Consider the following 25242-nt stretch of genomic DNA (forward strand, 5'->3'; position numbering starts at 1 on the left):
TGTGATTGGGTGGTCAAAGTTCCAGAGTTTCTGGCTAGATTACATAGGAAAACTGGGAAATATTATTTTATCGTCATGATGAATGCTTTACCAACCAAAGAATAGGATAATAAAATGCTTATTATGCCTAAGCTATTTCTGTCAATGAAAAAGATGTGGAGAGTCTAATGGGCACTTGCACACTAACAGTTAAGGAGCTAATTTACCCACCCTGGTAGGAAATTTATACCTATCAATTCTAATCTATAGCCTCCTAGCTTCCTGCTTCCACTCCTGCCTTCTCCCAATAATCTCAACACGGCACTCATAGTAACACTTTTATTTTCTTCTTCTTATTTTTTTTTAGTATTGTCAAGCTTTATTTTTACTCATTTTAGATGTGTAGTAATGTCTCATTTTTTTTAATTTTTTAAATTTTTACACAATTTTTAAAGGTTACTTTCCATTTACAGTTATTACAAAATATTGGCTATATTCCTCATGTTGTACAATATATCCTTGAGCCTATCTTACATCCAACGGTTTGTACCTCCCACTCCCCCACCTCTATATTGCCCCTCCCCACCACTGGTAATCACTAGTTTGTTCTCTATACCTGTGAGTCTGCTTCTTTTTTGTTATATTCACAGTTTGTTGTATTTTTTAGATTCCACATACAAGTGATATCATACAGTATTTGTCTTTCTCTGTCTAACTTATTTCACTTAGCATAATGCCCTTCATAGCAACCCTTTTAAAAGGGGTCCCATTCCACCTATCTTTATTCCTTTGTGAACTCTTGCTCATCCTTATTTACCCTTACTTTTACTATTATTCAAGATTCAACTCAGAGATCATCTAGTCCAAGAATCCAACACTGAGTTTGGCTGTACTCCTTTCTCTCTGCTTCCTCATACCCTTTGCATACCTCTTTTTTGTTGATTATGATTATATTGAAATTTTATAGATCCAAACTCTTAGATACTAAACTCCTAGAGGACAAGGATCATCAAATATTTTTTATTCATCAGACTACTTTGTACAACACAGTATTTGGAACATATTAGGTCATTACTATTTGTTTGTGTTACTTAGAACATATTAGATCCCTAATAATTGTTTGTATGTCATGCGTATATTATATTTATTTATTTGAAGTCAGAAGTTAAGATAATTCATGCATCTCTGTTGATGAAGAAGATAAGGTAATCCAGTGAGAGTGATGATTATGGATACTGATTAGAGGATAGGACTACTCAAAATGTTATCCCCAGTCCAGTGCCAGTCTGGAAGATTCATGACAAGTATAGAAATTGACAGTAAGCATTTTGGCAACTTTTACAACATTTGAGCTTGCTGTAATCAATGAACTCATTTCACTGAATACAGTATAGACCAGTTCAAGTATTTTCAAACTCACATAATGGGACAAGCTGAGTATAGTCATGTTCAATATCAACCCACTACAACTGGGAAGTGGGAAGGAGGAGAACTCTCCCTTACTAAAAATATTTTGAGAAGTATTGGGATCAAGTGCTTAAGAAGAATAGTGAAATCAGGAATGAGAGGAGCTAAGACCTACTGTATAGGAAAAAGGTCACATATTAAAACCCAAATGATACAAATTTCAAGAACAGTTATGGGGCTTCCCTGGTGGTGCAGTGGTTGAAAGTCTGCCTGCCGATGCAGCGGACACGGGTTCCAGCCCTGGTCCATGTTCGAGCCCTGGTCCGGGAGGATGCTGCGCAGCGGCTGGGCCCGTGAGCCACGGCTACTAGCCTGCACATCTGGAGCCTGTGCTGTGCAGCAAGAGAGGCCGCGACAGTGAGAGCCCTGCGCACCGCGATGAAGAGTGGCCCCCGCTTGCCACAACTAGAGAAAGCCCTCGCACAGAAACGAAGACCCAACACAGCCAAAAATAAATAAATAAAGTTATTTAAAAAAAAGTTATGTTTATGAAAAAGATTTTTAATGAAAGTTGTTTATTTTTATATAAAACCATAACTCTATCTTAAAGGAAACCATATAATTTAAATATATTAGGGAGTTCCCTGGTGGTCTAACAGTTAGGATTCAGCACTTTCACTGCTGTGGCCCGGGTTCAGTCCCTGGTTGGGGAACTGAGATCCCACAAGCCATGCGGTATGGCCAAAATAAACAAACAAATAAATAAAGTTATTTATCTTATATATTGTTATATCATATTATATTACACATTAGGGAGGAAATACATCACAATGTTAACAATAGTTACTTACAAGTAATAGAAATACAGTTGATTTTTATCATGTTTTATATTTTCTGTATTTTTCCATATTTTTGCTATAAACTTTTTAAAATGTTACATTAAACATTATAAATGTATAAAAGCCAGCTTTGTTTCTTAAAAAATCACCAAACTGTACACATAAATATATGCAGCTTGTTTCCACAAATACTTTTGACTTAATTTTTCTTTTAAGAGAAATTTGTACAAACATCACAACATGAAGGAATTTTGTTTTCCAATGCTTATACAAAGTTTAATGCTTTTGAACTAGGCGTTCAATCTCACAATTTTAAGCAGGAATTGAGGGTCACTGAGAATAGGAGGTGTTACCACTAGATAGGAAATGGGTGAGGAACATCTGAGACTCTTTAGCTATAGCTTAGATAAAACTCAAGAGGAATTCAAAACCCACAGTGCAAATATCTTAGATTGTTACAGGGCAAGCAAACTCTCAGAAGTACTGAATTATTCAAAAGTATTGACACTTGTAAAGGGAAGATGTTTACTATCTCTGCTTTGTTTATAAGACAAAGCTGTATTATAAAGCTAAGAAATAAACACAGGAAAAGGTTACAATTTAGCAAACTTTAAAAATTTACATTTGGCTTAAAAAACAAAAATTTTTGTCCTGTTATAATAAGACCCAGATTGATATTGAAGGTCAGAATGAAAATATAGACCAGAAGTAAGAAATATGTAACAGTGGAAGCAATACAAAAGATATGCTAGAAGACAGCTGAGTTAAGACAATGGCAATATTATATGAAAAGAAGGAATATAAAAATGATACTCTTGAATTCTATAAAACAAAACTTTATTTCTAAATCCATCCAACTTCAGACCTAAATAAACTTAACATTATCAAAATTCTTTGAATAATAGTTGTTCAAAAAGAAAGTTTGCAAGTTTAATTTTACAGCATCTAATGATCATTTTACAGCACCTAATGATCATTTTACAGCATCAGTAAACATGTTAGACCGTTGAAAACACTGTAAAATAGATTCACTGTAGTTGTGTGTAACTTGTTGAACTGTTCTATGATTGAATTTAAATGCCAAAAAAGTTACCATTTTTAAAGCCAACATTCTGATGCTTATAAAAAGGAATGCATTACCAAAAGAATACATTTAGCTGATGAAACATATCAGGATGATGCAAAGTACAGAAAAGGAGGAATATCAGTGATTCTGGCAAACTTAATAACCATCAATCACCCTATATTTCATTCAATTAACATTTTTAAATTTTTTCTCAAATGTAAAAAAATGTTTAATTTTTAGGAGACTTTGTAAAGAAAATGAATAATATTTAAATTGCTTTTTAATTACTTAGAAGACAGCATTTACTTTTCAACAAAATTTTATTAGGCATCAACTATGTGCCAAGCACTTAAAACTGAAACAATGGTATAGAGAAAGAGCACATGCCAAGGATTTCATTTATAAGCTAAGTGACTGAATAAATTACTTAACCTCTCTGGATTTCAATTTCCTTATCTATAAAATAGGAATAATAACACCTACCTCAAGAGGTGTTATAAGAAATATGTGAAATAACAACATGCAAAAGCACTCACACATTTGAGGCACTTAATAATTATTAGTTCCTCATCCTATTAATTTGCTTTACAGTAAAAACAGTTCTTATAAATCACTTTACAAACTTATTTTAAAAATAATGAATAACTGAAATTCAGGAATATGGAGGATAAACACTTATGCATACCTATTACCCCCAAGAGAATCCTGTAGTAGTCTTGTCAGCTTAGAATCTCTATAGGGAACATGCGTGGCCCTCTTGCTCTTGTCTCCCAATGCACTTATTACATTGCCAAGTGCCAACTAAAAGAAAGAGAGAGAAAAAAAATTACAAAAATATCCTAATTATAACACTTTTAAATAATGAAACCTTATAGAAAATAATATGAAGCCATGGCAGAATTGAAAACATTTGTGTTTGGTTTTGTTTTACATTTGTATTTTCAAATATAAAGTAAACTTGGAGCTTTCCACATAACTACTAAAAACTGACACCACTCAAAATTTAATGCCATATATATACCCATAATTCACAAATACTTAAACTTCTATGCAGAGATTTTCTTTAGAAATAGAAATGTTATAAGATTGATGACTTCTGACCAGTCCTAGTATTACCAGAGCATCATGTTGTACACCCCACAAAACTGCCAATTCATGTTGCAAATTCTTCTCCTCAATTCATTGAAGAAACAAATTGTTCACTAGTTTAACAGTTGCATAAACTTTCTTGTTGTACTATAGCTTCCTCATGGGAAAACAAAATTTCCTTTAACCACAATAAAAATATCAGTATGATATCTCTGATCATGGCATTCCTAATGCAAGTATAGCCGCACTTAGAAATTCAATGAATCTATGTGCTAAGCATCCAATATTTTAAAAAACTAAGTCAAATTACGGAACTATTTAGTCACTCCTCCTGCCACCCCCTACTGCTTTTCCTACTGTCACTGAACCAGCACCTACAGCATAAGCATTTTCCTAAATGCTGGTCGCACTCGCCTTCAGTAATGCAAAACCATGTCTTTGTTAGAGCCAATGGATCCTGCAGCGAGTGCATCAGCATCACACTGTGTTTTAGTCCCCCTTTTCCAGAGTCTGCAGTTTTAACCACTGGCCACACTGAATGAACCTCTACCACGTGTCTGAACATGCTTCAATAGCCTGAACTGGAAAACAGAGCAATGGCTTTTGTCTTTTCCGGACAGCACAAATGTAAATACCACCATGATTTTATCTCCTAAGAAACTCAAAACAATACACAAAGTCGAGGATCCTGGTCGCTCACTCCTTTTAACACATGTTCAACTGTATGGTGGGAGCATCAAGATGGGTAGTTGGGAAGGCTGGCTCTCTCTAATCGGTCTCAGTTGATAATTCCCCCACAGAAGGGTTGCAATCATATAAAAGTAAATATTGGGCAATAAATAAAAAAATGACCATATGCTTGGAGCCCCTGCTCTAGGAAGAAAGGGAGGGAAGCAAAGCAGAAAACACCTGTCCTGATGCTGTCAGCATCACAGAAATTTAGGATGCCGTTACTTTTAAGCAGGAACAAAGAACCAACTTTTTAATGAAATCAATAGGAAGAAAAGATTAATTACATAAAAATTTGGTTCTAAAACGTTTTCTTCCATATAATAGAAGCTTTAGGCTAACTCAAACACAAGGTGTTTTCCAATCAAAAACACCACTAGATGGCATGGTATTAAAGTTAATTCCTAATACAATCTAGAAAAGTTCTCATTTTGAAACAATCATTACTAAAAAACATTTGATTGTAATTTCCAAAATAAAGTCTATCACAAAATGTTAGCAAAAAAGCTACTTTGAAAGTCATCCCATAAAATGTTTAATATTAAAACAGTAAGTTTGTGAGAAGAATTTTAAAATCATTTCTATTATATATATGCATAGATTATTTTATGCACACATCATAAAATTTAATCCAACTAATTTTTACACATGAAGAAAATTTGCAATGTGAAAAGGAGAAAAATGCTGACAGTCTGAGGAGATCAAAATTCAATGCATTACTCCTAAGTTTACAGCAACTGTCATTTCTCAGCTCAGTGAATGAAGGATTTCCACTTGGGTATTATGTATTACAAAAGGGAAAAGGACAATAAAATAGCCCTGTTATATTCTCAGCACAAAGCCTTAGTCTTAGTCTTACAAGTCCACAGTTGATGGAAATGCCTTCTTTTGCCCTCTCGCCTGTAGCTCCAGTACGCTTCAGTCTTTCTGATCCTGCCAGATCAACAAAATGGAACTTTGCAGTCAGAGTTTCAAATTCATTCATCTGTGATGATTCAGAAATCACCTTATTATCAGTTGCACTTTCCTGCAATTGAGGAAGATAATTGAAAATATTTTATTAATATGACACTAAATATCCTTCAATCCCACCTTGCCCTCAGTATACATATAGCCAAGTATAGGCATGTGGCCAAATAAATATAAGTACAAAAATGCCTGCTGCAATTAGAAGCTTAGACAAAGTTAGGTCAAAGAAGGTCAAAACCTAACTGTTATCAACTGAGGCTTTGCCTGTGTTGAAGAGAAACTTGTAGCATATAGCCCTCAAAAGCAAAGGGTCCCAAGTAATGACATCCATTACCATATGGCCACAACACACTTTCTGGCTATTGCAGACATATATATTCAATTTTTAATATTACATGGTTGGCCAGCTTTAGCTTAAACAAGATCAGGGACATCTCAATTGGAAAAGGAATGATTAAACAAACTAAACTTGGCACAAATGTTCTCTTTGAATATTTTCATGGATTTTACAGAAATGAAATATGAAATCTTAAAAAATTAGAACCAATAACTCACAGCATCTATTTGGGGACACATTCTGGTTTGACACAAGTGAATGGTAAAAATGGCATGTGAACGAGAGCTCTGAACATTCATTTGGGTACTAGCAGTGGTCCGGGATAAAGCACCCAGCTTCAAACACTGCATCATCTAGAAAAGGGAAAGAAAGAGGGGTTTTACTTGAACAATACTTAGACTAGGTCCATATAATCAGAAATCTGAGCTACTGGTTAAAATCCAACATATTAAAGGATGTGAAAGACAGATTTTCTTCTTCTTCTTCTTACTTTTTTGCGGTACGCGGGCCTCTCACTGTTGTGGCCTCTCCCGTTGCGGAGCACAGGCTCCAGACGCGCAGGCTCAGCAGCCATGGCTCACGGGCCTAGCCGCTCCGCGGCATGTGGGATCTTCCCGGACCGGGGCATGAACCTGTGTCCCCTGCATCGGCAGGCGGACTCTCAACCACTGCGCCACCAGGGAAGCCCTCTTATTATTTTATTTACAGGCACTTTTTGAGCTGAATTTCTCAGTATAACAGTTTTTTTTTTGTTGTTGTTGTTTTAATAGGAGAAAATACTGAGATTCAACCGTTTGCCATTCGCTGACATTTGCAGCTTCTATTTCAAAACTATTACAGTAGAACACTTCGGAACAAACTAAGCAATAACTGGAATTACTCAGGCTCTTCTGTATCTTATTTTTTGTAACTTTTTTTGTTTTGTTTTGTTTTGCGGTACGCGGGCCTCTCACTGCTGTGGCCCCTCCCGCTGCGGGGCACAGGCTCCGGACGTGCAGGCCCAGCGGCCACGGCTCACGGGCCCAGCCGCTCCACGGCACGTGGGATCCTCCCGAACCGGGGAATGAACCCGCGTCCCCTGCATCAGCAGGCGGACCCTCAACCACTGTGCCACCAGGGAAGCCCTGTAACTTTTTTTTTTTTGGCCACTCCACGTGGCTTGCGGATCTTTGTTCCCTGACCAGGAATTGAACCCAGCGCCATGGCAGTGAAAGTGTGGAGGCCTAACCACTGGCCTCGCAGGGAACTCCCCATTGTAACTTTTCTTAAGTCTCTCTTTAGGAGCCATGATACAGGCCTACGTATGTTACAGCAAAAAGTACAAAAGGACTGTGGCCTCATCCTTCACTTAAAATTATCTAACCCTCTTTTCTAGGTGTGAAAGAAAACTGTACATACAATGCCTTAAATTCTTTTGATGTTACAATAAATGCACTGACTTTATCATAACTGTTACATTTTTAATAATAAAATCCTGGTAAAAAATGAAGAAGATTTTAACTCCATGTTACACTCAAGGATACAAATATCATGAGCAGCAGAGCTGACTATTAAATAAAGCCAAACACGCTCTATTTTTTTTCCTGTGGCTGTGCCGCGCAGCTTGCGGGATCTTAGTTCCCCAACAAGGGATGGAACCCATGCCCTCTGCAGTGGAAGTGTGGAGCCCTAACCCCTGGACCACTAGGGAATTTCCCAAACACGCTCTATTTTAACTACAACATAAATGTCACCTCGGATTCTGTAATCACTGTACGTGTTGTGACGCCCACGGTATAAATTCCTCCAGCTGAATCTTCATGAATCTTTATATTTGATTTTTTATTTTTTGCATCAATATCACGAGTGGTATCAAATAAGTCAAGAACCTCTTCGTTATACAGCTAACAAAAAGAAATATTATAAGTTTAATGTTAGCAGAAATTGCCTCATGGATGTAATAACACATATTGCATGTTATCTTTCAAACATATCTTAAAAGTTCTTCCAAATACATATATTTCTTCAAAATAAAACATAAAATGATCACAAATACAAACAAATACCAGATTTCTTTACAAGAGTAAGAACAGTAAAAGACCTAATTGTGACTAATGAGTTAAAGACTAGCTAAAATCATCCACTAATCCTTTGCAAGAGATATATAAATATAAATACAAGCAAATACTAAAAAAATATGTATCAAATGTAAACAAATCCTAAGCTTAGGGAAGTTCTTAATAATTTTTACTACTTGAACTAAAAATATATTTTCTTTTGCCCTACAACCCTTCTTAGTGTACCTAAAAATAAATAGTATTTTTGCAAGGTCAGCAATGTAGTTTCTGTATCAATAGAGGCTGACAAGATTGTGCTACCACCTTAGAAGAGGATACATACAACTATTTTTCTATCAATATGCTTAAAGTCACAATGCCTAATAACATTTGGAGGGAGAAGGAGAAGACTGAAGACACCGTTTCTTTCCTTTTTCCATCACTAGTTACCTTTCTTTTGGTAGAAACACATAATTATATTCTTGGTTTTTACTAAATTGGAATGTCCATTAAAACCAGCAGTAAGATAACTGATGTTAATTTGAATTAAGTATTCTATTTTGTGCTATATAATGCTGAATAAAATGTTTCATCGATTATCAAAATGATTAGCTCTTGTGATTGAGATTACAATTAGACTAGAACACTCTTTGGACCAAGTATACAGAATTATAATGGCACTGTCCACCCAAGTGTAACATTGCTCAAATCCTAGATGTCCTCTTACTGGTATGTCCCTCCCACCAGCCTAGACTGCCCTAAATCCATACCTGCCCCAACCTTTGCACATTGCATCAAAACATCTGCCTATCCTTGTAGGAATACCAGCTTCTGCCACCAGATTAGTGCTACAGCATCAATCCTATTATTCCTCACAATCTCCCCCTCCCTTTTGGTCTCAGTCACTGTGTTCCCAGTACTTTGTGAGCCTGCCTACATTACAACAGTAATTCTCAGATAAAGAAAAAATCTGAAATAAACAATATTAATTGTTTTACTCTGTGGACACTGGTCAAATGTTTATAATCTTAAATGCCAACAAGTAAGGAATACTTATAACCTATTATCTCTTGTTGCTATCGCCTATAACCTAATGCTAATTTAGTCAACATTTACTGAACACTATATGCCAAGCACTAAAATGGAAGCGGGAGTATAAAATCATAGGGCTATGGTCTTAAGAATAAGATTTAAAGGAAACTAATGACACAATTAGACTATTACCTCTAAGAATTGGGCATTCACTTTAAAATCTGGAGGAGGAAGTCCATTTTTAATGGAAGTGTGTTTTTTTTCTTCGATACTCTTGAAAAGGTGTTTAACAGCACGAGAAATAATACCCTGTTCTTCCTCAATGATGTTAACATCAAATCCTGTTCCCATTGTGTATGTTTTGCCAGCTCCAGTCTGAATAAAAGAACAGAGAAAAATGAATGCTTGACCTTAATAACATAATCTCAAGTGACAGAAGTGAAAGTGCAATTGAATTGACACTTCTGAAAAGTTACAGCTTCTATGAAAATAATTTGGTACTTACTTGTCCATAAGCAAAAACTGTAGCATTATATCCTTCAAAACAACCTTCAATTAGTTTTTCTATACACTGAGTGTAGATCTGCTCTTGCTGGGAGTCAATGTCAAACACATAATCAAAAGTGAAAGCTTTATCTTTGCCTAGGAAGACCTGAGGTTCTCCTGGTGTGACAGATGTACAAATATGGCAACCTTCAATCCTTTCTTTGGCAAGCTGTGGTCTTATTCTGTGAGAAAAAAATCAGGAAAAAATAAAATAAAATAAGACAAAATAAATGGAAAAAAACTGAAGAAATAGGATTTTGAAATTCCTAGCAAATCTTTTAAAATCACTAATGTAATCTAGTACTTACTCCTTGAGTTGAAAAGTTTAAATAAGTTAAATTATACTGTCAATTTCAATATGAGTTACTTAATCCCCCCAAAAAAATCATGAACAAGAGTAAAATTAATCTTAAAATTAAATATTTTTGTGGGTGAATACCTTTCCTCAACTCTATAAAAGACTCAGTTAAATAAATTAAACTACCAAAATGCTATTTGTTGTTATCTTTATTTTAGATTTCTTCTCTTTATTTCCAGACAGGATGATATCCAAAAATGAGAAATTAAGTACATGGTATTTATCTTGATACCCTTGACTCACCTTTTTTGCAAACTCTTCACTAATGGTTCCCAAACTTATTTGACCATAACCTTCTGTTAGCTTAACATGTTTAAGCATAATCACACAACATACAATATGAATGAATATATATATTCATTTGTAAATATATGCATGTACTATATTGATTTGTCATATATTATGACATACACAAAAGCAGAATTGTGAAAATAAAGAAATTAAAAATAAAAACAGGGGTTTCCTTGGTGGCGCAGTGGTTGAGAATCTGCCTGCTAATGCAGGGGACACGGGTTCAAGCCCTGGTCTCGGAGGATCCCACATGCCGCGGAGCAACTAGGCTGGTGAACCACAACTACTAAGCCTGTGCGTCTGGAGCCTGTGCTCCGTGACAAGAGAGGCCACGATAGTGAGAGGCCCGTGCACTGCGATGAAGAGTGGCCCCCGCTTGCCACAACTAGAGAAAGCCCTCGCACAGAAACGAAGACTCAACACAGCAAAAATAAATTAATGAATTAATAAACTCCTACCCCAAACATCTGCTTAAAAAAAAAATTAAAAAAAATAAAAACAAATAAAACTTCTAATATTTTCTCTCCAAAACCACTGAATCATCATTTACATCTCCTAGGGTGTCCTTTGTCCACTTGGAAGACCACAGCACTATACCTGCCCTACACCCAACCCTCATCTACTTCAGATTCTAGGACCTTCCTCTTTTGCCTTATCTTCCTGATTTCAAGGCCTGTTTTTCAAAGAAGGAAAGTAAATATGGTGATATGTTACTAACAGAACAAAGCAAAATCTGGCCCTATTCTACTCACTCCATAAGCAGGACCATCCTAGACTTACACGTCACTGACTTAACAGTACTTAGGTTTTTTAGAGGTTTCTATTTGCCATGGAGAAGGAGAAGCAGTTTAGGGAAGAAAGTAAAGACAACCAGTAATGGAAAATATAAAATGGTACAGAGAGAAAATAGAAAGGATTTTAAAGGGATCTTATTTTCTGAGATACAGAAACAGAGATCTATAGAAGTGGAACAAGTTCATCTATTTGTTAGAGATAAAGCTAAGCCTAAGTCCAGATCACCCGAGTTTTAACCCTTGCCAGTTCTTCAGGGTGGAAGGTCAATGGAAGGATAGGAAAGGCAATACTGAGAAGCGACTGAATTTCTGTAACCCTGGTTACCTGAAACAGCATTCTGTACTAGCAAAGAAGTGTTAAGTAAAGAATATATTTATTTATGCAATTTTCCCTTCTTCTGTGATAATGATGTTTTTCTTCCACAAAGTCTTCAACTTCATTTATTTGTTTTAATGGAATGCAATAATCAATGTGGAGCTGGCTAGGTACTACGGAAAGAGTGATGAAGTGGCCTTTAGGAGACTTGGATTCCACTACTTCTCTCACTCCACAGATATCATGTGGCCTTCTCTCAGAGCTCCAATTTCCTCACCTATTGACAGAAACTATCATTTCCAAGGTTCCTTTCAGATCTAATGCTGAGAGAAGAACACTATATTACAAAATAGGAAGAGAAAAATAATATTTATATATTGTTATAAAGATAAAATTATATTACAACAAGTAAAACAAATGGGTTTCTTACAAGAAGCTACATCCATGGACTATAAAAACAGCCCCATGGTGGTAAGCAGCTTTGGCTTTCTGGCTCCACATTTTCTTGATGAGTGGTCTTTCTCAAAGTTAATATTCCCTTCTTTCCAATCTTCCCTTCTCCTGTCTCACTTCATCCATTCATGGGGATAAAAATCATAAATCCATCATCCTCAGGAGAGTCATGGGGAGAAAACCAAATCCCCCATCCTCCTTGGAAGAATCACCATCCTGTCTGTTGGCAAGCTAGAAACAAGAGAGTCAACCTCAGTTATTCCCTCTCCCTATTCTATCCACCTAATCTATCTCTAAGAACTATTAATTATCTTGGAAATAGCTCATCATTTTCCTTCTTTCCTCATCAATAACACACTAATCAAGCCACCATTATCTCTTACTTGGATTATTGTAAAAGTCTCATCATCAGTCAACCTGCATCAAATCTTGCCCCCACCAATCTGTTCCACAGATTGCAATATCAGTGATACTCGTAAAATATGAAGTTGATCACTACCTTGCCTAAAACCCTTTAGTATATCCTTAAATCGCTCTACAGTCTCCTCTTGCCATGCTCCATCTTTGCATCAAAGGACTTCAGTTAGTGATGGTGGTGGTGGTGATGGTTTATTTTTAACAAGTTTCACTAACAACGTGTGCTCTCTCTAGCCTCTATGCCTTCAAATATGCTTTCTCTTCTCCTGGACACTCTTCCTTCTCAATTCGCAACTCCTTTTCCAGCCTGAACATCTCATGTTTTCGACCTCTGTTTAGATTTCACTCCTTTCAGAAGCTCTCACCTAACCCTTTGCATTCCACCATAAAGTCATATCTGAGCCCAGGCTGTTCTGTCTCCTGAAAGCTACCTCATTTACACCAGGATTCTGCTCTCTCCCTGATTTATAGCTGCACTGTGAAGTTTAATAAATTCCATGTAATAATAAAGAAAAACATAAAAACAACTATCTAAATGAAAATGACAACTGTTTGAAATCAGTGCCTCACTAATTTTAAGTAAATGATTATAACCATGGGCTATTAAAATACTAAGCTAATTTATTTGGCTATTAAAATACTTCTAATTTAATTTCTACATAGAGAATAAGTACTATTTGAATTGCAGATATGACAGCCAATTTTAGAATGCCAATGTCACTCAGAACTTAATCTCCTAACTTCTAAGGAGGAGTGCATTTGAAAGACGGGTGATATGCAATCACACCATCTGCATGGGTGGGGAGACAAACTGGCTTTAAAAACCAACAAGATGGGTGGAACCCTTTTCTACTGGATGCAGGCAAGGGCAATTTCCCAGCAGGACTAAGAAATTCCCACCTAGGAGGGGATGGTCTCTGGCACATGCAGATAATTGGAAGCTGACTACACTTCAAAGTTTAGAGACATATTCACAGTCTCAATTCCCCTTCAAAAATTCAGATTTTAAACTCTCCAAATCCTTAAATTTATACTAAAATCAAGAATTCTCAGATGAAGTCTTAACCTAAGCCAATTAACCTGCTTTAATGATGTAAAGAGTTTGAAATTTACATAGTTACAAACTTCAATTTAAAAACTATAATTTGATGTTATATATAGACAAAATATAACAACCTCCAGGGAAAAAGAAGACTAAAACTAAAATCTGACATTACTTTAAAAATTTAGAACTATCTTCTTAGTATTTTTATATAAAAATAAGACCATTAAACATACTCATCTAATCCCAACACTAAGAAATAATGAGGTTAACATTTCAGTTAACACTAAGAAATAGTAACAAAGCCTTGCAGGCTTTTAAAAATGTGTAATCATACAACTAGATATATTTGAAAGTACTTCTTAAAGAAAAATTATGCATAAAACTTATGTCATAAATATTTAGGATAAGATATTCTAATATTACACAGCAGTATTATATTATAAAAGCCAATAACAATGTGGGTTCTATCTACAATAGTAATTTGCTAATGGAGATGGGTTTTTTTAAAATGTTACAATGGAAATGAATGTAAGTAGGATGAGGCTGTTATGGAAAATAGTGACAGTTCCACTAGATAATGTGCTTTTTTCCTTAGCATAAGGTATGTAACCTTTTATCCTTTGTGGGCCATTGACCAATAGGGTGGGATCTGAAAGGGAAAACCCATGAAGAGTCATACAGAAATAAATGTAATTTGTTATAACTAGTTTAAGAAGGTTGAAGGTTTGAAACAGAATATCATACAAACTGTCAATTATTCAGATTTAAGATAAAAGGACATGAACAAATGTTGTATCCATTTTCTGAATCTTTCCATCAGCAGAAAGCAGCCATTTTACTTCTGTTCTCACACTCTATTGAAACTTCTTAGACAGAAGGCACCAATGACCTTTTTATTTCCAAATACAATGGACCCTTTTCAGTCTTCATCCTACCTGACACATTTGATCCTATTTACAACTTGTAGGGGAGGAAAAAACTTCTTCCCTCTATCCTTCTAGATTTTCCTGTTTGGGACCTTGTTAATTAGATTGACAAGACAGATTAACAAAATAAAAACAAATAGAAGTTTATTAACTTGCGTACCAGGCATACACATGGGAATATTCAGTGATGAGTAAATGAAAGAGTGGCAACTTGGATTTATATAGCATCTTAACAAAAAGAAGAAGGACTTTGAGTTTCTAGGACAGCAAATTGTGGGAATATAAATATATGTAGGAACTAATGGAAGATAGGGGCTAATTAAGTAAGGTTTGTTGTGTAGGATACTTTCATGCAGTCTCTGGTAATTAACTTCTGTCCTTCCTGGTTGAGAACAGAGGCAGAATACCTTTATAAAAGCTACGGGCCTTTAGGCAAATATCTGCTTCTTTTAATTGCCTTCAGCTCAAAACAATCCTTACATCAAATTGGCATACTATGCGGTGGCATTTTCTGCTACCCTTCAAATACCGTATTTCTCAGCAGTTGGCTTTTGTGACATTTATTTCTCAGCAGTTGGCTTTTGTGACATTCCTTTTTTTCTTCTTTTTAACTGATTCTGATTTCTGAACTCACCTTTTCCTCTTATACCTCATATACCAAGTTGCCTTAAAATGTCAGTGTTTCCCCCCAAAAATGTCCAGAGTATTTAGCATGGTATCTAAGATTTTCCTAATTTGGATTCTGCCTGCAATTCCACTCTCAAATCTAGTTACACTCAGCTACATCAAACCACTGATCATTTCCTGATCAACTTATATACTTTCATTCACCATGCCAATGTAAGTGGTTCTCTCTCTGCGTGGAATGCTGGACTTCCACTTCTCTCATAGAAACTTCATTGTAATTCTTCAAGACCTAGCTCAAATATCTGTACATTTATAAAGCTGTCCCTTCCCCCCCACCAACTTGAATTAATCTATGCAATTTGTACAAGATTTTAGAATAATAGATATCAAATTGAATTCTTATTGATCACTAGTAAATGAATTATTTGAGGACTGAGAATATATCTTATTCAATCATAAAAGTAATTCAACAAATGTTACTGACTGACTCCTATAGACTGCTCTAGTTAAAGGGGAGTAACAATCCAATACTGGGCATGTGATTATCACTATAATCTAACTTTTGCCCCATCACCTTACTTTGTTACTAGAAACTTGATCCTGAGCAACCATTTAACAATTTTATGTCTTAATTTTCTACTCTGTAAAATAAATATAGGAGCCTGGATTTAATATTCCTTAAGTTCTTTCGAACCTCAAACTCTATTTTAATTATTCCCTTAGTAAAAGCAAAACCCTGACTTAAAAGAGGTATTAATAAACAACCTTTTTCTTCTGTCACACCTTATATCCACCATTAATTACACCACTCATCCACATTTCCTTATAGTTCCTATTATTCTCTCTAGTTTTTATAGCCAATGTTACTGTGGCCATAGGGACAAGGAACTTCCTTTATGAAAACATTATTATGGCTCTTTGCAGTGCCAGTATCTAGTGAAAACTAGAGAAGAGTCTGAGACTAAGACCAGTAAGTTTCCTTAAACTGGGCCCTGTTATCTGTTCTCTGCCTTCATAATAACCATAACTGGATTTAGTAACTGAGTATATCAAATAAGCTATGAGGACTAGTTGCAAGATGTCCTGGAGAAGACAGAAAAATAAGATATCTGGGGGAAAAGGGCTTCCTTTTCAGCTAGAATTTAAGTCATGATACAGTAAAACTATATTTAAGGTCTAATTGTGCCACATATTATTGGAAGAAGCATCCCACCATGAGACCTGAGCATCCCTGTACATCCTTGCTGAGTATGCCAAGAATGCAAAACCCCAACTACTCTTTTCATGGATCACTTCTCAAGGTTGCATTTGCAGCAAGCAACCTTTAGGGATAGTGTCTTCCACCTGACCAAGAGCTGGCTTGCTTCAGCAAAGCAATGGAAACAGTGAATAAACAATAAAAACAATGAATCCCCAAGTCCAGTGTTTCTTTTTATTTCTTACAGTTTCATTGAGATATAAATGCCATACAGCACTGTATAGAAGTTTAAGTTGTACAGTATAATGATTTGACTTACATACATCATGAAATGATAACCACAATAGTTCAGTGAACTTCCATCATCTCATATAGATACTAAAGATATATCAATAGATATTAAATAAAAAATATATATTTTTCCATGTGATGAGAAGGTTGGTGTTTCTTGATATGTCACTGCTTGCACAGCAACCATGTAATAGTTCTACCTGCATTGCCTACTTTGGATTAAGGGGGCGGGGATGAGGAAGCAGTTCAAATCAACATGAGACTCATGATGCTTACTGTACTGTGAGTAATAAAAGTCCTTTGCCTCCAACTCAGGAGTCCTGTGTCTTCTGCCACTACACATGAAACAGTGAAAGACTAGCTTGTTAACTTGTAAATAGGGTAAAATCTCAGACTCTGCACAGGTCTTAACACATACTGTGACCTTTGGCAAGTCACTCTCTTAGCCTGAATTAAGCAGAATTAAATTGTTATGGCATATTTTGTCCTCATACTATACTAAATTTGATTAAACGCTAGTGACGAGAATTTTGACTAATAAGTAATCAATGACTTGTAGTTACTGAAGTGATGTTGCTTTAAGGAAAATAAATAAATGCATATAAATACAATTTATAACCTCCCAGGACTTGTGCAGACACCCATAATTTTTTTAATTAGAAAAGTAGCACTAGTATCATTCATTAACCTAAGTACAAAGATTCATGCAATCCAACCTATATTTCTAAATTAAACACATGCAGTTTTGTTTGTTTTACCAGACTTTTTCATATACCCTCATCTCTCCTATCTCTCTGTTTCCTGTTTTATTAAAAGTATCACAAGACATAGCCTTTCTTTTGCTAGGGGATTGGTCAAGTTATTTTTATTTTTCCCTACAAACAAAAAAAGAATAAGACACAAAATATCTTCCTTTTTGCCGTTGGTCATTGCTAATCTCTTGCCCTGTTAGAACATCGCTGTCCTTAATCTACAATTTCATAAACATGACAAAATTTTCCATTACCTAAATGTCTTTGTAAACTGTCTCTTCTTTTTTTGCTTGAGTTATTCTGATCTCATCCCCACATGATTGTGGTAGTTTTCTAGTTTACTCAATAATCTGACCTGATTCCCACTTTGTGTGGCTCTTTCACCTACAGCTATCTGTAACTAGCACACTTGGCACCTTGTTAACACCTTTGTTCTTCTTACAGGACACCAATAAATCTGTTCCCTGAACAGATCTTTTGCCTTTCTTTATCTCATTTGTCAGTAGATGACCATTATACTGGACAACACATATTAGTATTCAACTTGATCTTAAAGTTAATTATATTGTACTAATTTCCTCCCTTCCATTTCTTAAAAGTTAGGGCACTCTGTCACCACAAATAAGTGGCTGAAATTTCTATCCCTTGTTTGATTCTCTCCTAGTTCATTCCAGTTAGTAGACACACATTAAGAATCTGCACTACTTTAACCCTCTACCTTCTATTCTAGAAGAGAAATCCTGACATGCTAGAGGAACTTGCTAGACCATTTGTGGCCTTGCTGAATTATTTTCCTAAAAGATCAGGCACTGCGTAAATAATATGTAACACAAGTCCACAAAAAGAAATTCCCCCAAGTGGATCTTTAATTACAATGATGGTTGATGGGAAGAAACATATTTCTTCAAAACATTCAAGAAAGAAACAGAACTAGCTGCTGGACAATCATCAACAGGAAGACACTGGAACTCACCAAAAACGATACCCCACATCCAAAAACAAAGGAGAAGCCACAATGAGATGGTAGGAGGGGCGCAATCACAGTAAAATCAAATCCCATAACTGCTGGGTGGGTGACTAACAGACTGGAGAACACTTATACCACAGTAGTCCACCCACTGGAGTGAAGGTTCTGAGCCCCATGTCAGGCTTCCCAACCAGGGGGTCCGGCAACAGGAGGAGGAATTCCTAGAGAATCAGAGTTTGAGGCTAGTGGGATTTGATTGCAGGACTTTGACAGGACTGGGGAAAACAGAGACTCCACTCTTGGAGGCACACACAAAGTAGTGTGCACATTGGGACCTAGGGGAAGGAGCAGTGACCCCAGGGGAGACTGAACCAGACCTACCTGCTAGTGTTGGAGGGTATCCTGCGGGGGGCGGGGGGGGGGGGGCGGCTGTGGCTCACCATGGGGAAAAGGACACTGTCAGCAGAAGTTCTGGGAAGTACTCTTTGGCATGAGCCCTCCCAGAGTCTGCCATTAGTCTCACCAAAGAGCCCAAGTAGGCTCCAGTGTTGGGTTTCCTCAAGCCAAACAACCAACAGGGAGGGAACCCAGCCCCACCCATCAGCAGTCAAGTGGATTAAAGTTTTACTGAGCTCTGCCCACCAGAGCAACAGTCAGTTCTACCCACCATCAAACCCTAGCACCAGGAAACTTGCACAAGCCTCTTAGAAAGCCTCATCCACCAGATGGCAGAGAGCAGAATTAAGAAGAACTACAATCCTGCAGCCTGTGGAAAAAAAAAAAAACATATTCACAGAAAGATAGACAAGATGAAAAGGCAGAGGGCTATGTACCAGATGAAGGAACAAGGTAAAACTCCAGAAAACAACTAAATGAAGTGGAGATAGGCAACCTTCCAGAAAAAGAATTCAGAATAATGATAGTGAAGATGATCCAGGACCTCGGAAAAACAATGGAGGCAAAGATCGAGAAGATGCAAGAAATGTTTACCAAAGACCTAGAAGAATTAAAGAACAAACAAACAGAGATGAACAACACAATAACTGAAATGAGAACAACACTAGAAGGAATCAATAGCAGAATAACTGAGGCAGAAGAACGGATAAGTGACCTGGAAGACAAAATGGTGGAATTCACTGCTGTGGAACAAAATAAAGAAAAAAGAATGAAAAGAAATGAAGACAGCCTAAGAGACCTCTGGGACAACATTAAAGGCAACAACATTTGCTTTATACGGGTCCCAGAAGGAGAAGAAAGAGAGAGAAAGGATCCGAGAAAAGATTTGAAGAGATTATAGTCGAAAACTTCCCTAACATGGGAAAGGAAACAGCCACCCAAGTCCAGGAAGCGGAGAGAGCCCCATACAGGATAAACCCAAGGAGAAATATGCCGAAACACATAGTAATCAAACTGGCAAAAATTAAAGACAAAGAAAAAGTATTAAAAGCAGCAAGGGAAAAATGACAAAAAACATACAAGGGAACTCCCATAAGGTTAACAGCTGATTTCTCAGCAAAAACTCTACAAGCCAGAAGGGACTGGCATGATATACTTAAAGTGAGGAAAGGGAAGAACCTACAACCAAGATTACTCAACCCGGCATCTCATTCAGATTTGACAGAGAAAGCAAAAACTTTACAGACAAGCAAAAGCTAAGAGAAGTCAGCACCACCAAACCAGCTCTACAACAAATGCTAAAGGAACTTCTCTAAGTGGGAAACACAAGAGAAGAAACAAACCTACAAAAACAAACCCAAAACAATTTAGAAAATGGTCATAGGAACATACATATACAAATTACCTTAAACATGAATGGATTAAATGCTCCAACCAAAAGACACAGGCTTGCTGAATGGATACAAAAACAAGACCCATATACATGCTGTCTACAAGAGACCAACTTCAGACCTAGGGACACATACAGACTGAAGGTGAGGGCATGGGAAAAGATATACATGCAAAAGGAAATCAAAAGAAAGCTGGAGTAGCAATACTCATATAAGATAAAATAGACTTTAAAATAAAGAATGTTACAAGAGACAAGGAAGGACACTACATAATGATCAAGGGATCAATCCAAGAAGAAGATATAACAATTATAAATATATATGCACCCAACATAGGAGCACCTCAATACATAAGGCAACTGCTAACAGGTATAAAAGAGGAAATCGCCAGTAACAAAAATAGTGGGAGACTTTAGCATCTCCCTTACACCAATGGACAGATCATCCAAACAGAAAATTAATAAGGAAACACAAGCTTTAAATGACACAATAGACCAGATAGATTTAATTGATATTTATAGGACATTCCACACCAAAACAGCAGATTACACTTTCTTCTCAAGTGCTCATGGAACATTCTACAGGATAGATCACTACTTGGGTCACAAATCAAGCCTCACGAAATTTAAGAAAATTGAAATCATATCAAGCATCTTTTCTGACCACAACGCTATGAGATTAGAAATCAATTACAGTGAGAAAAAACATAAAAAACACAAACACATGGAGGCTAAACAATACGTTACTATATAACCAAGAGATCACTGAAGAAATCAAAGAGGAAATCAAAAAATACCTAGAGACAAATGACAATGAAAACACGATGATTCAAAACCTATGCGATGCAGGAAAAGCAGTTCTAAGAGGGAAGTTTATAGCTATACAAGCCTACCTAAGAAAGAAGAAAAATCTCAAATAAACAATCTAACCCTACAACTAAAGGAACTAGAGAAAGAAGAACGAACAAAACACAACGTTAGCAGAAGGAAAGAAATCATAAAGATCAGAGCAGAAATCAATGAAATAGAAACAAAGAAAACAATAGCAAAGATCAATAAAACTAAAAGCTGGTTCTTTGAGAAGAAAACCAAAATTGATAAACCATTAGCCAGACTCATCAAGAAAAAGAGGGAGAGGACTCAAATCAATAAAATTAGAAATGAAAAAGGAGAAGTTACAATGGACACCACAGAAATACAAAGCATCGTAAGAGACTACTACAAGCAACTCTATGCCAATAAAATGGACAACCTGGAAGAAATGGACAAATTCTTAGAAAGGTATAACTTTCCTTTCCAAGACTGAGCCAGGAGAAATAGAAAATATGAAGAAACCAATCACAAGTAATGAAATTGAAACTGTGATTACAAATCTTTCAACAAACAAAAGTCCAGGATCAGATGGCTTCACAGGTGAATTCTATCAAACATTTAGAGAAGAGCTAACACCCATCCTTCTCAAACTCTTCCAAAAAATTGCAGAGGAAGGAACACTCCCAAACACATTCTATGAGGCCACCATCACCCTGATACCAAAACCAGACAAAGATACAACAAAAAAAGAAAATTACAGACCAATATCCCTGATGAATATAGATGCAAAAATTCTCAACAAAATACTAGCAAACAGAATCCAACAGCACATTAAAAGGGTCATACACCATGATCAAATGGGATTTATCCCAAGGATGCAAGGATTCTTCAGTATACTCAATCAATGTGATATACCATATTAACAAATTGAAGAATAAAAACCATATGATCATCTCAATAGATGCAGAAAAAGCTTTTGACAAAATTCGACACCCATTTATGATAAAAAAACTCTCCAGAAAGTGGGTATAGACGGAACCTACCTCAGCATAATAAAGGCCATATACGACAAACCCACAGCAAACATCTTCTCAATGGTTAAAAACTGAAAGCATTTCCACTAAGATCAGGAACATGACAAGGATGTCCACTCTCACCACTATTATTCAACACAGTTTTGGAAGTCTTAGCAATGGCAATCAGAGAAGAAAAAGAAATAAAAGAAATACAAATTGAAAAAGAAGTAAAACTGTCACTGTTTGCAGATGACATGATACTATACATAGAGAATCCTAAAGATGCCACCAGAAAACTACTAGAGCTAATCAATGAATCTGGTAAAGTTGCATGATACAAAATTAATGCACAGAAATCTCTTGCATTCCTATACACTAATGATGAATAATCTGAAAGAGAAATTAAGGAAACACTCCCATTTACCATTGCAGCAAAAAGAATAAAATACCTAGGAATAAACCTACCTAGGCAGACAAAAGATCTGTATGCAGAAAACTATAAGACACTAAGTAAAGAAATTAAAGACAATACCAACAGATGGAGAGATATACCATGTTCTTGGATTGGAAGAATCAACATTGTGAAAATGACTATACTACCCAAAGCAATCTATAGATTCAATGCAATCCCTATCAAATTACCACTGGCATTTTTTACAGAACTAGAACAAAAAATCTTAAAATTTGTATGGAGACACAAAAGAACCCGAATAGCGAAAGCAGTCTTGAGGGAAAAAATCGGAGCTGGAGGAATTAGACTCCCTGACTTCAGACTACACTACAAAACTACAGTAATCAAGACAATACGGTAGTGGCACAAAAACAGTAACATAGATCAATGGAAAAAGATAGAAAGCCCAGAGATAAACCCATGCACCTATGGTCAACTAATCTATGACAAAGGAGGCAAGGATATACAATGGAGAAAAGACAGTCTCTTCAATAAGTGGTGCTGGGAAAACTGGACAGCTACATGTAAAAGAATGAAATTAGAACACTCCCCAACACCATACACAAAAATAAACTCAAAATGGCTTAGAGACCTAAATGTAAGACTGGACACTATAAAACTCTTAGAGGAAAACAGAGGAAGAACACTCTTTGACATAAATCACAGAAACGTCTTTTTTGATCCACCTCCTAGAGTAATGGAAATAAAAACAAAAATAAACAAATGGAACCTAATGAAACTTAAAAGCTTTTGCACAGCAAAGGAAAACATAAACAAGATGAAAATACAACCCTCAGAATAGGAGAAGATATTTGCAAACGAATCAACAGACAAGGATTAATCTCCAAATATATAAACAGCTCACGTAGCTCAATATTAAAAAACAAACAACCCAATCCAAAAATGGGCAGAAGACCTAAATAGACATTTCTCCAAAGAAGACATACAGATGGCCAAGAAGCACATGAAAAGCTGATCAACATCACTAATTATTAGGGAAATGCAAATCAAAACTACAAAGAGGTATCACCTCACACCAGTTAGAATGGGCATCATCAGAAAATCTACAAACAACAAACGCTGGAGAGGGTGTGGAGAATAAAGGAACCCTCTTGCACTGTTGGTGGGAATGTAAATTGATATAGCCACTATGGAGAACAGCATGGAGGTTCCTTAAAAAACTAAAAATAGGGCTTCCCTGGTGGCGCAGTGGTTGGGAGTCCGCCTGCGGATGCAGGGGACACAGGTTCGTGCCCCGGTCCAGGAAGATCCCACATGCCATGGAGCGGCTGGGCCCGTGAGCCATGGCCGTTGAGCCTGCGCGTCCGGAGCCTGTGATCCGCAGCAGAAGAGGCCACAGCAGTGAGAGGCCCGCGTACCGCAAAAAAAAAAAAAAAAAACAAAACTAAAAATAGAATTACCATATGATCCAGCAATCCCACTACTGGGCATATACCCACAGAAAACCTTAATTCAAAAAGACACATGCACCCCAATGTTCATTGCAGCACTATTTACAATAGCCAGGTCATGGAAGCAACCTACATGCCCATCAACAGACGAATGGATAAAGAAGCTGTGGTACATATATACAATGGAATATTACTCAGCCATAAAAAGGGACGAAATTGGGTCATTTGTTGAGACGTGGATGGATCTAGAGACTGTCGTACAGAGTGAAGTAAGTCAGAGGAAAACAAATATTGTATATTAACGCATGTATGTGGAACCTAGAAAAATGGTACAGATGAACTGGTTTGCAGGGCAGAAGTTGAGACACAGATGTAGAGAACAAACTCATGGACACCAAGGGGGAAAGCTGTGGGGGTGGGGTGGGGATGGTGGTGTGATAAATTGGGCGATTGGGATTGACATGTATACACTGATGTGTATAAAATTGAAGACTAATAAGAACCTGCTGTATTAAAAAAGAAAGAAAGAAACACACCTCAGTAATTCCACTAAAGAGAGTAAGTATGTAAAAAGCCTAAGAACAATAAAGAACAGCAGTGTGTACAAGGGACCAGTAAGTATACACTTTTGTGAATAATAGAGATGGTGAGAAGAACTTCACTTTTTAATCCATTAATGATAAATCAGTTATTTAAATTACTCAGAAATCTTATCCTCACCTGTGTAATTAGCTATGTGTCCTACTGCCTCATCTCTCTGTGGTCCACCTTACTCAAGATTTTTCTTATTCAGGAACAGCAAAAGATATGCTTAGACACATCTATTTTCAATTAAAATGCTTAAAGCACAGGGCATATAGTTAATATTTGAGACTGTGATTCTTAAACTAAGCTACTCAGTCTCTGGCTTGCAAACCAGTTGGAAGAGCAAAGATTTATTTCCCTCAAGTGCAGTTCTGCATTGGCTAATTAGGGAGAAAAAGTGGGGGGAAATAGGATGATGAGACATTGTGTCATCTTCCTCTGAATTTCACTCCCAAGTATCATACATTTTTATCCCCATGTTTCAACTAAGGATACTGCACGTTGAGAGAAGCTCTCTCTTAAGTGACAAAACTAGTATCTTTCACAGGGTTTGAGTATCAGATGTTCAGAGAACTACATTGAAATAGTGCACATCAGCTAACAATATAAAGGAAAAAGTAGCCAATTTCTGGATTTGGAGAAAAGTCTAATCCTCTGGATCCTATAATTAATCCTTTTAGAAACTCTGGGCCTTTCTTCTTTGGCAGCTCTCCCA

The 25242-nt window shown here is 36.5% G+C and overlaps 1 protein-coding gene across 10 annotated transcripts in view; it reads right to left on the reverse strand.

The window, feature by feature from the left end:
- KIF21A (kinesin family member 21A) overlaps nucleotides 1-25242 on the reverse strand; it is a 157296-nt gene that overhangs the window by 67123 nt on the left and 64931 nt on the right. For all 10 annotated transcript variants that reach the window (XM_082665015.1, XM_082665023.1, XM_082665018.1 and 7 more), the window contains exons 2-7: nucleotides 9989-10211; nucleotides 9676-9858; nucleotides 8149-8298; nucleotides 6634-6768; nucleotides 5969-6136; nucleotides 3977-4092 (exon numbers count right to left, since the gene is read on the reverse strand). In XM_082665015.1, coding sequence (XP_082521141.1) covers nucleotides 3977-4092; nucleotides 5969-6136; nucleotides 6634-6768; nucleotides 8149-8298; nucleotides 9676-9858; nucleotides 9989-10211 — 975 coding nt within the window. The remainder of the gene's footprint in view (nucleotides 1-3976; nucleotides 4093-5968; nucleotides 6137-6633; nucleotides 6769-8148; nucleotides 8299-9675; nucleotides 9859-9988; nucleotides 10212-25242) is intronic.

This window comes from Grampus griseus (genome assembly GCF_964374135.1).
Source record: "Grampus griseus genome assembly, chromosome: 11".
Taxonomy (NCBI): Eukaryota; Metazoa; Chordata; class Mammalia; order Artiodactyla; family Delphinidae; genus Grampus; species Grampus griseus.